Source organism: Aquarana catesbeiana, linkage group LG01, assembly GCF_042186555.1.
Source record: "Aquarana catesbeiana isolate 2022-GZ linkage group LG01, ASM4218655v1, whole genome shotgun sequence".
In the NCBI taxonomy this organism is placed as follows: Eukaryota; Metazoa; Chordata; class Amphibia; order Anura; family Ranidae; genus Aquarana; species Aquarana catesbeiana.
In genome coordinates, this window is record NC_133324.1 from 617,193,306 (window position 1) to 617,209,538 (window position 16,233).

At 44.9% G+C, this 16,233-nt stretch overlaps 1 protein-coding gene across 1 annotated transcript in view; it reads right to left on the bottom strand.

Moving 5' to 3' along the window:
- Window positions 1-317: 317 nt before the first annotated feature.
- CDS1 (CDP-diacylglycerol synthase 1) overlaps window positions 318-16,233 on the bottom strand; it is a 130,784-nt gene continuing 114,868 nt past the window's right edge. Inside the window, exons 11-13 of the mRNA XM_073600220.1 lie at window positions 14,713-14,832; window positions 12,120-12,223; window positions 318-3,568 (exon numbers count right to left, since the gene is read on the bottom strand). Coding sequence (XP_073456321.1) covers window positions 3,436-3,568; window positions 12,120-12,223; window positions 14,713-14,832 — 357 coding nt within the window. The 3' untranslated portion in view covers window positions 318-3,435. The remainder of the gene's footprint in view (window positions 3,569-12,119; window positions 12,224-14,712; window positions 14,833-16,233) is intronic.

Here is a 16,233-nt window from a genome sequence, read left to right on the forward strand (position 1 = left end):
TCAGCTTCTAGAATTCAATTTCTAAATTCAACTAGCAACAGGAAAGAGAGAAGCTGACTATAAACACTGAAATCTGTTCTTCCAGGCACCACAAAGATGTGGTGCAGTATTATTTTCTCAGCTATATAATGGTAAAAAGTAAAATACAAGCCATTTAAAGAATTAATCTACTGAAACTTGATCTTTAATGTAAAGGTGGAAACCAAAGTGGGTTCACAGCCATGTAGCATCTTATAACTCTTGAGGATTTTAGTGGCAAGATGTACTCACCAAACGCTTGGCTGTGCCCTCAGTATGCCAATTTAAAAGCCAAGAAACAGACTTAAATGTGCCTGCTTTATTGTCACTGAGGAGTTGTTCATAAAATGATACTGGAGATTCTGATAAAGAAAGCTGGCGATAGACCATATAACATTTACAAAACACTGCAGAGTCTTGTGACCCTAGTTTGCAGAACCCCTAGTGTGCCTTAATTTAGAAAAAAATAAATTTTGACTTACCTGTATACTCCATATCCAAATTTATTCTGACTACAGAAGAAGAGACAGGCTGCATATGCATACATCAGGCCTTATACGCTTGTACCTTCAGGTGATTGGACACTGGCAAGCTTTTAAAAGGACAAGCCCACTGGGTGCCTTCCCTGTAATTCTACTGCACTCTGTGTGACCTCAGTTTTGGCCAGCAATGCAGAGTAAACCAAGCGAAGGAAGGACTGTAGTCCAATATATGGAAGTAAGGAGTGTACTGGAAAATATTTATTAATCTTAGGACTTTTCATGAATCCCAGACTAGGAACAGCACCAGTAGAAGCTACAGGATGTATTTAAGGTGGCACACACTGTGTCAATAAGAACCGATATGGCAACTGCGAGAGCTATTGCAACTGCATGCAGCTGCTCCATAACATATTGCACCAAGGATTTGTGAGACTCTCAGATAGAACCTCCACAGCAGAAGAGCCAGAGGCTGCTACAGCTGCAAGAATGTTAGATCTTGGGATCTGACCTGTTGTACAGCTCAATAAGAACAGCTTATTTGAGAACACCAGGTGAAAACTATAGGTACTCACAAACCAGCTGCTGAAAGCAGAAGAGTTTAGAAGATGAAGAAGAAGGCTAGAGATGGCTTGGTGAATGAAGGTGGCAGCAAAGACTAACTAAGGAGAAATTGCTCCTCTTGCAAATAGGAATCTAAACCGACTTTAGGGTCTCTGCTCCGGTATCTATGTCCCCCAATCGGTGTGTTCCACTGAAGGTGCAGGTCAGGCTAGAAGTCCGCGCCTGACTCCATGTAATCCACATCACCTCACCCACTTGGCTTAGTCATGGGTGTCTTGTGATTAGGAGCAATGTTAAGAAGGTACTAACTCATGGTGAAAAGGTGAGAACAGGGCATAGAGCGTGCAGATGTGACGCTCCAGCTAGTGATGCAGCACTTAATTTCCCAGCATTTTATCCATAGGACCAACAGAAAAAAAAGTTTAATAATGGCGCTCAATGGTATCAATAAATGTAGTAGCTTCTGATGGGCTCACAGCATATTCATAAAAGAATCTTTAGAGTCACAACAGAGGCTGTGCCACGGCTACGGACTTGGAAAGCACTTTACAATTAACACCATACGCAAAGGTCTGGAAAGCACCAGAAGCCGAGCTCAGTGCCTGAAGGTCACATTCTAGGCAGACCCCATAATCTCCAGCCCAGCCTGGTCCAGGTATGGCCTACAAAGCTATTGCTGAGGATACGCTACTCCATATAGATGCATACAGAGCCCAGCACACAGCATGTACATGAAGTTTTGAATGCAGAAAAAAATAAAGAGAAAATGGCTAGTAAAAAAGTAAAACTGTTCTCCATCCTCCTGGGTCACAAGCAAAAAACTGAAGCATGCTGGAAGACCTGGCTGGCCAACAGCTTTTGCTTGCCAGTGTCCAAATATATTATGCCCATCCCCCCCAAAAAACTTGCTTTGGGCCTCCATGTTAACAGGTTATTTATTCCCTATAATGTACCACAGTTTGTTAGAATACAATACCTTAGATTTGTGCTTATATAAATATGATCTGCTGTAGGAGAAACGCAACAGCTGTCTAAAATCCCATGAATAGTTTAGATATTATCATGTTTCTTTGTGCTGTAGTTCTCATACTAAGGCTGACCATAGATGGTGCAAATTTCTTTGCTGCAGCCACAAGTTGCAGGAAAGAAATTTGCACACGCACGATTCCCCTATCAGCACAGACAGCGTGATGGGAATGCCTTCTGCCGGGCCATTGTCTTCTCTTCACAGGGGAGTGGGAACAGACGGGGGAAGCTGTCACCGCTTGAAGAAGACAGTGATTATCGCAAGCGACTATAGCAGCCGCTTGCGATAATCAGAAGCGAATCCAGCAGGATTGATTATTCAACTTGGTACATTCAGCCTGGCCACTAATGGTTCAAATCTTGGCCGGTTCAGCAGGCCGAGATTCGAACTGTGTATGGCTGGCCCAAGGGTATGGGACAGGCCTTATGTACTGGTTTCAGGAAAGCCAACAGACAATACAGTGGAAGTGTCTGTGTTGCCATAGCTACCAAATTCCAAAAGTTAGTTTACTTGTATAAGAGGTGGACAATGACTGATTATAGAAGTTCAAGTAGTCAACTTTCTTTCCTCCAATTAAAAAAAAAAAAAAAAAAAAAAAAAAAAGTAGTATTCCTTTAAAATAATGTGTTTCAATTATTTAAATGTTTTATGTATTGCAATCCCCCTCCCTAATTTATTCCTATGAACATTTCATTTATGCTCTCATGTCCTCTTCTAGTGATTACTGCAAAATGTTAAAGGCCCACCACATCATCTAACAACCATTATGCAGTAACCACTTCACTGTTCATACACTGAACAGCTAACGATCATCATGTCTGTTGTGCATCCCACTAGAAAGCCTAGTTGCAAAATGTATTTGTTCAGAAGAAAGTGTAAAAAAAAAAAAAATTGTATCTTATTTTCAGGTGCCCATTTAAAGCTTACAAGTCATAAAATCTAATCTATAAAAGCTGTAGAAAAAAATGGGAGGCCTGGATCCCTTTACTGAACAGAAGAATGATATACTGTACAAAGTTTATGCAGTAATAGATGTAGGACTGTCCAATACAACAAGCAATGACTGATCCAGTTCTTCAGTATACATATGAAGGATTAAAACCTACTGGACTAATACGTATCTATACGTTGGTCTGGAAAGATCCAATTTCAACCATCAGATCTTTAAATTAGCAACTTTCCCCATCTGTGTCTATACATTTATATAAAATAAGGCAGCTTTGTGCCTTTGTTGAAGAGTCTGAGACTATCCAGGTAGAGGAAAAATTAGAGTCTTTGGTTGAAAGCTCTTCACTCAGTGCAATAAGTCTGATGCGGTTTAGTTTTGGTATCCAACATAGGTTTAGGTTACAGGTCAGAAACCGATGCTGGAATTACTCCTTTCTCAATTAAATGTGCCTTAAACACTTTGTAGATGTTTAGCTGCTGTTCAGGTTGTAGCACGAGAAGTTGCTGCAAGACTTTGCTGGGATTAGGACCTCTACAGATGGAAAAAGAAAACAAATGCTGTAAATTAAGTATTTTTAGGACAAAAATTATGTTAAGTAAGGGCAGTCAAATTGACTTAAAACTGTAAAATGGCATTGAAATAATGAATAGCAAATGAGGGGGGAATGATTTTAACCTGACAATCCATTATCACCCCTTTCCTTATTATATGCTAGCATGTTTCATGATTATTTCTTCCCAGGATATGGTAAGCCAGGCCCAACCTTTACAATGTCCAAGTACCAACTGTACTGTTATAGGTTTAACCACGTACCAGCCACCTCTATGACTACAGCACTATGATAACAGTACAAGCTGTTGCTATACAGGCTTGCCTAGGGGTAATAAACACTTGCTGTGCATCTTGCCATCTTATAGGTTATTGACACATATCATCTTAACTTCTATACTCTGCAATCCACAGACGACATACAGAGGGGAGATCTACCAAGACTCCTTTCACACGGAGGTGCTTTCCAGGCGCTTTTGCACTAAAAAAAGCATCTGAAAAACTCACAAAAACCTATTTCCATTAAAATCAATTTGCTTTTACACTGAGGCAGTGTGCTGGCAGGGCGGTGAAAAAACTCCACCAAGCAGCAGCATCTCAAAAGCGCTCCTCTCCATTGAAGTGAATGGGAAGCGCCACAAAAGCACCTGAAAAGCGCCTCAAAATGGTTCTTTTGAGTCACCTTCAAAAGTGACCTTCAAAAAAAAAAAAAAAGCGCACCGATAATGCCTCAAAAGCACCTGGCGTTTTATGGCTAGTTTTCACACGCCTCAGTGTGAAAGGGGCCTAAAGTTGGAACACTCAGAATCTGGTGTAGTTATGCATGGTAACCAATAAGCGTCTGACTTCAGCTTGTTCAATTAAGATTTGACAATAAAACGTGGAAGCCGAGCTGCACCAGATTTTGCACTCTCCAGTTTTAGTAAATCAACCCCACAGTCCATGACTAAGTCATTCTGCTGCTTTTTGCGGTCTTCACTCTATCTACTACTGTATTCCACTACATGCTGTTCTCCACACAGTCTGCACCATCAATGTTTATAATCCCACACTGCCTGCAAAGACAATATCATGTCTAGCGAGCTATGCAGATCACAAGACATTCCTTAATCTAGCTGAGTTCTGCAACATATATCATCAGCACACCAGTATTCCAAAGAAAGACTTTACTTTCTTTTTCAGAACTGTGACATTTTTGGTTGTGCAGGGTCCCCTATGGAGAATGACCCCTGGGCCAACTGTTCAGTGGGGAATACGATGAACTGGACAGGAACCTTGTCTGATCACTACTGTTCCTCCACAGATAGGCCAGCACTGGTGCTTTCTGGCCCTAGATAGAATCCGTAAAATGATCCATACCCAGCTTATTTTTTCATTGGACGTATGAAAGCCTACATCCAGCTAAAATTGTATTTTGTTTAACGGAGTGGGCAATTTTTACATTTTTTTCTGTTCCTAATTGGGAAGATTTTCTCTAACGCTTCCTCACTTTCTTAAAAATTCATCTTTGTCTGTGTCCCTTTTTGGGGAGATGTCCGTTCACATCCTGTCTTGACAGGAATTGAGGACAAGTCTACTAAAAAGTAAAAAAAAAAAAAAAAACAATAGAAACCTGATGGGCTGAAACACTTCTTTGCTTTACCCAATGCAATATACTTTTTTGGGGGGGCAGAGGTGTAAATATATTATTCTATAAATTAAAGTTTCTCAACAAAAGTTACACTGGAAGTCCCCATGGATCCCAGGGCTAGTCACTATAGTGGTGAATTCATATTTGCTTATTGGTGCTTTTATTGTGAGAGAGGCTGCTCTAAATGACAAAGCAGATGGAAACCAATATATTTCTTCCAAGTTTTTATCACAGCTGACCACTCTGCTATCTCAACGGACAAACAAAAACAGACTAGTAATCTTAAGATCTAATATCATAGGTCAGTGGTGTCCAAACTGTGGCCGTTTACTTGCTTTTATCTGGCCCTTTGGGCACTATTCCTCCCATTGACATGAGTGATGCTGCATTTTTCCTTCCACTGATCGAAATGATGGGGCGCTATTCCTCCCACTGAGAAATGATGGGGCACTATTCCTCCCGCTGACCGCAAAGATGGGGAACCATTTCACCAATACCAACGATGGTGCACTATTTCTCCAAATAATACCAATGATTGGGCACTATTCCTCCTCCTACTGACCACAGGTGCTATGTCGTTTTTTTATTCCCACTGACCAAGACTGAGACATTGTCTACTCCCACTGATGCTAGGGCATTTTCTACCCAAAATGGTCCGGCCCTGTTAAAAATAGGATTTTTTAAAACAGCTTACCTGTAAAATCCTTTTCTTTCGAAGGACATCACGGGACACAGAGCCATAGTAATTACTGATGGGTTATATAGGTATCACTGGTGATTGGACACTGGCACACCCTATCAGGAAGTTCAACCCCCTATATAATCCCTCCCCCTTGCAGGGATACCTCAGTTTTTGTAGCCAAGCAATATAGTGTATTAGAAGAGGGGCGGGACCTCTGTGTCCCGTGATGTCCTTCGAAAGAAAAGGATTTTACAGGTAAGCTGTTTTAAAAAATCCTATTTTCTTTCTCGAACATCACGGGACACAGAGCCACAGTAATTACTGATGGGATGTCCCAGAGCAATGCTACCTGAGGGGGGGGACCACGACCAAGTAGGGTGCAATCAGACCTGAGGACCTCGTACCGCTGCCTGCAGCACGCTACGCCCAAAGGCAATATCCTCATGCCTTCTCACATCCACCTGATAGAATCTGGTGAATGTATGAACTGAAGACCAGGTTGCGGCCTTGTAGATTTGAGCCATAGAGGCCCAGTGATGCACTGCCCATGAAGCACCAATAGCCCTTGTGGAATGTGCCCTGATCTGAAACGGAGGAATCTTCTGTTTCAAACCGTAAGCTTGAATGATCAACTGTCGAATCCATTTAGAAATGGTAGCTTTTGACGCTGCCTGTCCTCTATTGGGACCCTCTGGCAGCACAAACAAAACATCCGTCTTGCGGATCTGAGCAGTTGCCCCTAGATAGGCCTTAACTGCTCTTACTACATCCAACGAATGTAGAGATCTCTCTTCCGGAGAACAGGGATCTGGAAAAAAGGAAGGTAGAACAATGTCTTGGTTTAAATGAAAATCAGAAACCACCTTCGGTAAAAAACTAGGATGAGGGCGTAGTACCACTCTATCCCTGTGTATAATCAAATAAGGCTCCTTACAAGAAAGAGCTGCTAATTCTGATACTCTTCTAGCAGAAGAGATGGCCACCAGAAAAATTAATTTCCTTGTCAACAAGACCAAAGGAATCTGACTTATTGGTTCAAAAGGCTGTTTCTGTAACACAGCCAGGACCAAGTTCAAGTCCCAGGGGTTTAGGGGCGCTTTAACCGGGGGGCATCACCCCCTGCATAAAGTTTCGGACCAAAGAAACGAAGCAAGTGGCCGCTGAAATAATACTGATAAAGCAGAGACCTGGCCCTTGATGGTACTCAAGGCCAGCTTCATCTCTAATCCCATCTGCAGAAAATCAAGGATTCTACCTATGACATATTTCCTGGGATGCCAACCTCTGGATTCACACCAGGTTATATAAGCTTTCCAGACTCTATGATAAATCATCCTGGAAGCTGGCTTCCTTGCATTCATCAAGGTAGATATGACAGGACCTGAGAGCCCACGACTCTTCAGAACGTGGGTCTCAATAGCCAAACCGTCAATTTTAGCGTTTGTAAGGCAGGATGGAACGCTGGACCCTGAGATAACAGGTCTGGGCGTACCGGTAGGGTCCACGGGGAACCTACCGTCATCCTTACTATTTCTGCATACCAAGTCCTTCTGGGCCAAGCGGGGGCCACCAGAAGTACCGACTTCCTTTCCTGCCTGATCCTGCGAAGGAGTCGTGGTAATAGCAGAATAGGCGGGAATTCGTAAATCAGTGAGAACCGATGCCACGGAATCACCAACGCATCCGTCCCGCATGCAAGAGAATCTTTTGTCCTTGCACAAATCTGTCTATCTTTTTGTTGAATCGGGATGCAAAGAGATCTACATCTGGAACCCCCCATCTTTGGCATATGGCCCAAAGGACGTCAGGATGCAGAGACCATTCCCCTGGAAGTAACTGCTGGCGACGTAGATAGTCCGCCTGCCAATTCTCTATTCCCGGGAAGAAAACTGCCGATATGCATGGCACATGCATCTCTGCCCAGACTAAGATCTGGTTCACCTCCTTTTGAGCAGCTCGGCTCCGGGTGCCTCCCTGATGATTGACATAAGCCACTGCTGTGGCATTGTCGGACTGGATCCTGACCGGACAACCCTGTAGCCTGATAGTCCAGGCTTTTAGAGCTAGATGTATCGCCCGGATCTCCAGAATGTTGATGGGTAAGGTCCTCTCTGTTTTGGACCATACCCCTTGGACCGCAGCCTGTTCCAGAACTGCTCCCCAACTTGACAGACTGGCATCTGTTATTACCACCGTCCAGGTAACCGGCAGAAAGGATTTCCCCTTCTGCAGGTCTTCGGGTATGAGCCACCAATTGAGCCTCTGACGCACCGCATGCGACAGGTGCATCGGAAAGTCTAATGCCTGAACTTTCTTGTTCCAGGTCGACAGAATACTGTGTTGCAGCATTCTTGAGTGAAACTGAGCATAGGGAACTGCTTCGAAAGAAGACACCATCTTCCCTAGTAGCCTCATACAAAGGCGGACTGAGGGACCCTTCTTGGTCCTTACTGCCAGAATCAGCTCTCTCAAAGCAGCGATCTTTGCCTGGGGTAGAAATATTTTCTCCTGGCTTGTATCTATAATCAGACCTAAATACTCCAGTCTTCTTACTGGTTTTAGGAAAGACTTTTCTAAGTTGAGGATCCAACCCAGGTGTTCTAGATACCTGACTGTGGTCCTCAAGTCTCCATTCAAAGAGGCTACCGACCGGTCTATCAAGAGCAGGTCGTCTAGGTATGCTATAACAGCTATACCCTGAGCCCTTAATCTGGCCAGAGGAGGAGCCAAGATCTTTGTGAACACTCGAGGTGCAGTGGCTATCCCGAAAGGCAGAGCCACAAACTGGAAATGGCGCCCTCCTACCTCGAAGCGCAGAAACTTCTGATGAGCAGGAAAAATGGGCACATGCAGATATGCATCTCTGATGTCTATTGATGCCAGAAATTCTCCTCCCTGCAGGGTGGGAACTACTGTTCGAATTGATTCCATGCGGAAGGATTGAATCCTTAGGAATCGGTTCAGATCCCTTAAGTCCAGAATGGGCCTGACATCCCCATTTGGCTTTTGGACCATAAAAAGGTTGGAATAGAAGCCCAATCCCTGGTCCTTTACGGGAGCTATCATAATGACCTCCTGCGACAAAAGTCGCTCTAACGCTAGAAGGAGCGACTGCTTCTTCTCTGGGTCGCTGGGGACCCTTGATCTGAGGAACCGAGGAGAGGGGAATTCCTGAAACTCCAGCTTGTACCCTAAGGTTACCGTGGAGATTACCCATCTGTCCTGGAAATCCTCCTGCCAGAGCTCTGAGAACTGTCGCAGTCTTCCCCCCACTCGAGTGAGCGGGGGCACCCCCTCATGCAGAGGTCTTAGTGTTTTGCCTAGTAGGCTTCTTTCCCCAGGACTTCTTTTGTCCCTGGGGTTGACTCTTGTCTCTGGACCCCGATGGAGGCGGCCGTCGAGACTGCCTGGAGGCTGAAGCCCCCAGCGCTGGGGAAAGAGTCCGTTTGAAAGAGGGACGCTTACTCTTCTTCTTGACAGGTAAGAGAGTGCTTTTCCCACAAGAGATTCTCTTGATATAGTTATCCAAGTCCTCTCCAAACAACCTTGCACCACGAAATGGAAACCCAGCCAGTAGCTTCTTACATGGTGCTTCGGCTGACCAATTTTTCAACCATAGGATTCTACGTATATGCACCAACCCCAGTGAAAGACGGGAGGTTTGCACGATAGACTCTCTAATGGCATCAACCACAAAGCATAAGGCCGCTGGAAGGTTAGCAAACCCCTGGGCCTGCTGTTCAGGTAATACTTTGATGACCTGCTTAACATGGTCTCTTAAGTATTGACAGACTCCAATCGCTGCTACTGCAGGTTGGGCCACTGATCCTGCTAAGGAGAAAACATCCTTCAATAGGGATTCCATCCTTTTATCTACAGGATCCCTGAGCATCTGAGCATTGTCTACAGGACAAGTCAGGCTATTTTTTACGGAGGAAATGGTGGCATCAATAGCCGGTATTCCCCACATTTTAATAAACTTTTCTTCCATCGGATAAAGTGTTGAAAACTTTCCCGGCGGAAAAAAACGTTTGTCTGGGTGATCCCACTCAGAATAAATAAGCTTTTCAAGTAAAGTATGAACAGGAAAAGCATGTGCTGCTTGGAAAGGTTTCAGTGACCCCAAAGCAGAAGAGGATTCTTTAGCAGTTTCAGGTATGGGCAACTTAAATGTGGAGCGGACCAATCCAGTGAGGATCTGCACTAAGACTTTCTCCTCTTGGGAAGTCGCAGAGGGTCCCTCTCCACCTGAATCCTCCGAAGAGGAATCATCCATCCCATCCCGATCCTCTGAAAGGGATTCATCTCCTTTATCCCAGAGCTCCTCTGTCTGAGGGTCTTGGGGAACAGAGGAAAGCCTAGTGCGTTTTCTTCCACTGAGTGAAGACGTAATCACGGCCATTAATCTTTCCTCTAGACCATTAATGGTTGAGGAAAAAACCTCTTGTGTAATATATAAAGGGGCTGAAGTGCCAGAAGCAGGTGTAGCCCCTGACCCCGATGGCTCTCCCTGGCTAGCTGTCCCTGGCCCATCTTTAGGGGGGGAGGATGCTGCCGACAGGGGGCCCTCAGAACCCGAACGAGATCCCCTAGTGTCTCTGGTTCCTGGGGTGCTTGAACCTCTTCTACCCATAGTGCAAAGCAACAAGGTGTGAGGTATACAAATGAACACTGCCCGCTGAGCGATGTAGTCTGGCTAAAAGCCTTGCTACCCAATGCTCAGTCTGGTGTTACTTCAGTAAATGCTGCCTAGGAGAATGCCTGTGTCCCACCTTACATGCGACCGTCAGCTCTGTGTCTCTCAGAAGGCTGTGTGCACCTGTACAGAGTGCCTCTAATAGCCTGCAGCTGGCCTGAGTGGGAGTCTAAGCACCTGTGCTGACGTCCCGCCCCCTCCTCTACCGCCCCCCCCCTCGAGTTTTGAAAAAAACGAGCGCTTCCCGCGCTGCCGACTCTCCTGTCATGCTTCCGGAGAAAGGCTGGGGATGGGGGGGGGGAGGGAGGGAGGCTGGTAACAAGATCTGCCTGAACGGCTATCTTGGGAGATGGTGGCCATTAGGCCGCAGAGCCCGGGTGGTATAACCACTTTCTAGACCCCTGTGGCCCCTCTCTAGCCTGGGGGGGAACATTCAAACATGAGAAATCCCCCTTTCCACCTTACCTGTTTGCAGCCTGCTTGAGACGCTGGGACATAAACAGCGATTACAACACCTGAGACAGAGTCAGCATGTGTAGGTTTGTGCTCTTGGCAGCCCCCGGTGGTCACAATAGGCATAGCATGCATTTACCTTAAAGGAGAAAAGCCACTAGAACTCAAAAATTCTGTGGAATCTCCTCTTACCTTATCCAGCCGCAGGGTGCTGTTTACACAGACCCAATCTTCACCTCTCACGGTGGGCTCCATTTGAAAAAACCATCAGAGACTGGGGCCCCCATCAGTAGGGGGATCCAACAGTTCTGGGGCCGTAAAGCACCTCGCCAGAAATTAGGAAGTTTAAAGCCATTTTCTGATCTGCGGGGTCCAGCTCTCTAAAAAGAGAAGCATTACGGGTAAAACCTCGTTTCTTCGGACACGAGGCCCAGGTACCATTCAATTCGGCCATGAAAAGACACTTTGAATGGATCCGGTTCGCCTGGCTTGCCCCAGTATAGGATCTTAGGATATTCCCTTTGGAGCTCAGCACAGGACATCTTTACATGTCCATCACCTAAGACACTGGCGTAAAAACTGAGGTATCCCTGCAAGGGGGAGGGATTATATAGGGGGTTGAACTTCCTGATAGGGTGTGCCAGTGTCCAATCACCAGTGATACCTATATAACCCATCAGTAATTACTGTGGCTCTGTGTCCCGTGATGTTCGAGAAAGAAAGTCTGAGGGACAGTAAACTGGCCCTTTGTTTGGAAAGTTTGGAGACCCCCATCATAGGTAGTACTCAGCATGATGAAGAATCAGTGTCATCTATATGATAAAATTAGGCTTGAGGGGGAAGTTTAGGTGTTAAGGGATGACAATAGGGACTAAATTATAGAGATACTTAATTTAATTCATAATGTACACATTTCTTAGCATTATATGATGTTGGCCATTTATAAACATTACTTTTGTGTTGTATAAATTTTCTTGTATCTAACACAGTTTATTATCACAATTAGCAACTGAATATCTTTGTACAAAGCAAGTGCTGGGTATAAGGTAAATTTGCTATAGCGATAAACTACCTTATGAAACTGGCAATGTAAACATGCACAAAGGTTGCCATCAGGTACTGGCAGTCAAAGCGATCCATAATTCCACCATGTCCGGGAATGGTGTCAGCAAAATCCTGTAAAAGTAACATGTATTACAGAACTGCAATCTTTTTACTATAGTGAAGACTGGAAAATAAAGATCCACTAATTAGGACAATGAAAAACTCTTTCAACAGTAGTCATTGGTACCCATGAACCTTTCACCAGTTGAGTTCAATGGGGAGGACGACAGTATTATACAGTCCTGGCCAAAAGTTTTGAGAATGACACAAAGTAATTTTCACAAAGTCTGCTGCTTCAGTGTTTTTTAGATCCTTTTTTCAGATGTTACTATGGTATACTGAAGTATAATTACACGCATTTCATAAGTGTCAGAGGCTTTTATTGACAATAACATTACGTTTATGCAGAGTCAATATTTGCAGTGTTGCCCCCTCTTTTTCAAGACCTCTGCAATTCGCCCTGGCATGCTGTCAATCAACTTCTGGACCACATCCTGACTGATGGCAGCCCACTCTTCCATAATCAATGCTTGGGGTTTGTCAGAATTTGTGGGGGTTTTTTTTTGTTCACCCACCTTGAGGATTGACCACAAGTTTTTAAAAGGATTAAGGTCTGGGGAGTTTCCTGACCAGAGGTGAGACAGATGTGCAGGAGGTACATTGGTGGAGCAGATGAGAAAGCGGATTACAGTGGTGGGGCAGATGAGCAGATGAGTTCAGTGTTAGGACAGATGAAAAGGTGATTCAGTAGTGAGACAGAAGAGTATGGGGATACGGTGGTAGAGCAGATGTACAGGAAGGTACAGTTTTGGGGCAGAGGAGAAAGGAGGTACATTGGTGGGACAGATGAGCAGGGAGTTACAGCGGTGGGACAGAGGAGCAGGGGGGTACAGAGGTGGGACAGATGTGCAGGAGGTACAGTCGTGGGGCAGATGAGAAAGGGGGTTACAGTGGTGGGGCAGATGAGAAAGGGGGTTACAGTGGTGGGGCAGATGAGAAAGGGAGTTACAGTGGTGGGGCAGATGAGCAGATAAGTTCAGTGTTAGGACACATGAGAAGATGGTGGAGCAGATGTGCATGAGGTACATTGGTGGGGCAGATGAGAAAGGGGGAACATTGGTGGGGCAGATGAACAGGGGGTTACAGTGGTAGGACAGAAGAGCAGGGTGGTACAGATGAGCAGGGGGTTACAATGGTGGGACAGAACAGCAGGGGGGTACAGAGGTAGGGCGGATGTGCAGAGTAGTACAGTGGTGGGGCAGATGAGAAAGGGGGCACATTGGTGGGGCAGATGAGCAGGGTGGTACAGTGGTGGGGCAGATGAGAAAGGGAGTACATTGGTGGGATGAGAAAGGGGGCACATTGGTGGGGCAGATGAGCAGTATGGTACAGTGGTGGGGCAAATGTACAGGGGGTTACCGTGGTGGGGCAGATGAGCAGGGGGTTACAGTGGTGGAGCAGATAAGCAGGGGGTTACAGTGGTGGGGCAGATGAGCAGGGGGTTACAGTGGTGGGGCAGATGAGCAGGGGGTTACAGTGGTGGGGCAGATGAGCAGGGGGTTACAGTGGTGGGGCAGATGAGCAGGGGGTTACAGTGGTGGGGCAGATGAGCAGGGGGTACAGTGGTGGGGCAGATGAGCAGGGGGGTACAGTGGTGGGGCAGATGAGCAGGGGGGTACAGTGGTGGGGCAGATGAGCAGGGGGGTACAATGGTGGGGCAGATGAGCAGGGGGATACAGTGGTGGGGCAGATGAGCAGGGTAGACAGTGATCTGAAGTGTGAAGTTGCAGCAATTGGGGTTGATCTGAGGCATCAGAGTGCAGGATGTTAATTTCTCACTACTAAAGTAGTTTACTTTATAAAAAATCCTTTTCGTAATTGAGAGTGTGAAGTTTTTTGTTAGAAAATTGGCACACTCAATTTCTTTGAAAACATTTTTCGGCACACTGTGTGCGCAAAAGGTTGCCTATCCCTGTTCTAACTCAACCAGCATTACAGAGTGATTTCCAGCCTTGTCCTCATCTACACTGACACCTGTGTTAATGAGAGAATCACTAGCATGATATCAGCTGGTCCTTTTGTGGCAGGGCTGAAAAGCAGTGGAATTTTTTGGGGGGATTAAGTTCATTTTTATGACAAAGATGGACTTTGCAATTAATTGCAATTCACCTGATCACTATTCATAACATTCTGGAGTATATGAAAATTGCCATTATAAAAATGTAAAAACCTTATGAAGCTGGCAACGTAAACATGCACAAAAGGTTGCCATCAGGTACTGGCAGTCAAAGCGATCCATAATTCCACCATGTCAGGTGGAAGCAGACTGAGGCAGCAGACTTTGTGAAAATTAATATTTGTGCCATTCTCAAAGCTGTAAATACTATACATTAATAATACAATGGTACTAGTGCTTGTTTTTTTATATGAAAATCTATTTTCCACCTAATAATGAGAAAAGCCGAAGAAATAATAGTACCCAGTTAAGAAGTGGTGTTTTAAAATGCCAGCTAATAATAATGACATTTCCATGTTGAAAACATTGGCAACACAGGGCTTACCTTAATTTTAAAAGCTCTTTTAAAGCCACTGGCAAAGAATCCTCCAAATGGCCCAATCAATGATCCAAATGTGGAGAGAGCAATACTATGAAACTGGAACGGATACATCTTGACTGTTTTCTAGAAGACAGACATTAATACTTCATTAGAGATTACAGGAACACAAGACTAGGTGGTGCCTAGTAATGACTTCTGGCTCCGGTTTTTAGAACACATGCTGTCCATACAGTGCCACATTTACCGGCATCCAGCAAACAGGGCTTTATTTTTCATGTTCGATTGTATTTGGTTATTCACAGTCTGATTAGTTAAGTTTTGAGGCATGTGACGGTGGAGTTTGTGTCTGCACAGGTGAGAAGAACATTACCTAATAGAAAGTGTATATTTGTATGTGGTTTATTGAGAATGGGGTCTGCCGTGGCGCTGAAATGTCAGTGTGTTAAGGTTCAATCTGCATATTTGAAAATAACCTAATTAGAAATCTAAAGTCGATAGATACAATGTTGCCTCTCTCTTCTATTTATGGTTGATGGTGTCACTGTTAGCCAAGCACATCCGACAAAGGAAACAAAAGGGGGTGGAGCTAGACAGATTTTTTTTACAATATTTGAAGTCTAGCCTGCTGACAACTATGTCTCATTCTATAGGTACACTAAATAGCCATTCAGGGAAAAAAAGGTGTGTTATTTGCGGGATTACCAGCTTAAAATTCATGGAAAAAAACAAAAAAAACAAATGCAGCTGCTATGTCTAATAGCTGGTAATCTGCAATATATTACATTGTTTTTGGGTTTAGATACGCATAAATAGGTCACTATGGGTCATGTACATTTCATAGAGAATATGCCTGATAACAGCAGTCACTTACAGCTACATATTGAATACTTCAAGTTCTTTACAATGAAACTACTGGCTCCTTTCACACGGGCGAACTGATTAGGTCCACCTGGAAAACTGACAGGCGGACCTGATCAAACTATCCATTGCCCTCCATGGAGCCGGGGATGTCAACGGACATGTGTTGATACCGGCGGACAGCCGATCCTATACGCCACAGACGGATGGGGGCTGCGTTCCCCATCCCTCTGGCGGATCAGAGGACAGTCGGATTGAAAACGGACAAAATGTTACTGAAACCCAGTGGAAAAGAATTTTAGAATTGGCCCCGCTAGTTTGTCTCCCTCCCACAGGATGTCACACCTGTTCTTGCTTTATAGAACTTACTACACCCCTTCTAAACTCTCTTTCTGTTTGGTCGTCGCTCAGATTCGAGCTGCCCTAGGTGTGGGGACCTAGAGGCAGACATGTCCCATATGTTTGAGATGTCCGAAGTTGTTCTGTTACTGGACAGGGGTGACTGAGTACATTGACCGGGCGTTCGGCACTTTCACTGAGTTGGAAGCAAAAAGCTGCTTGTTGGGTCTTGCGGAGGAAGGGGGGAACTTAGGAAACAGGCAGATAGCAGTTACGAGATGTTTATTCCAAGCAAGGAACCTGATTGCCCGGAGGTGGCAGTCGGTG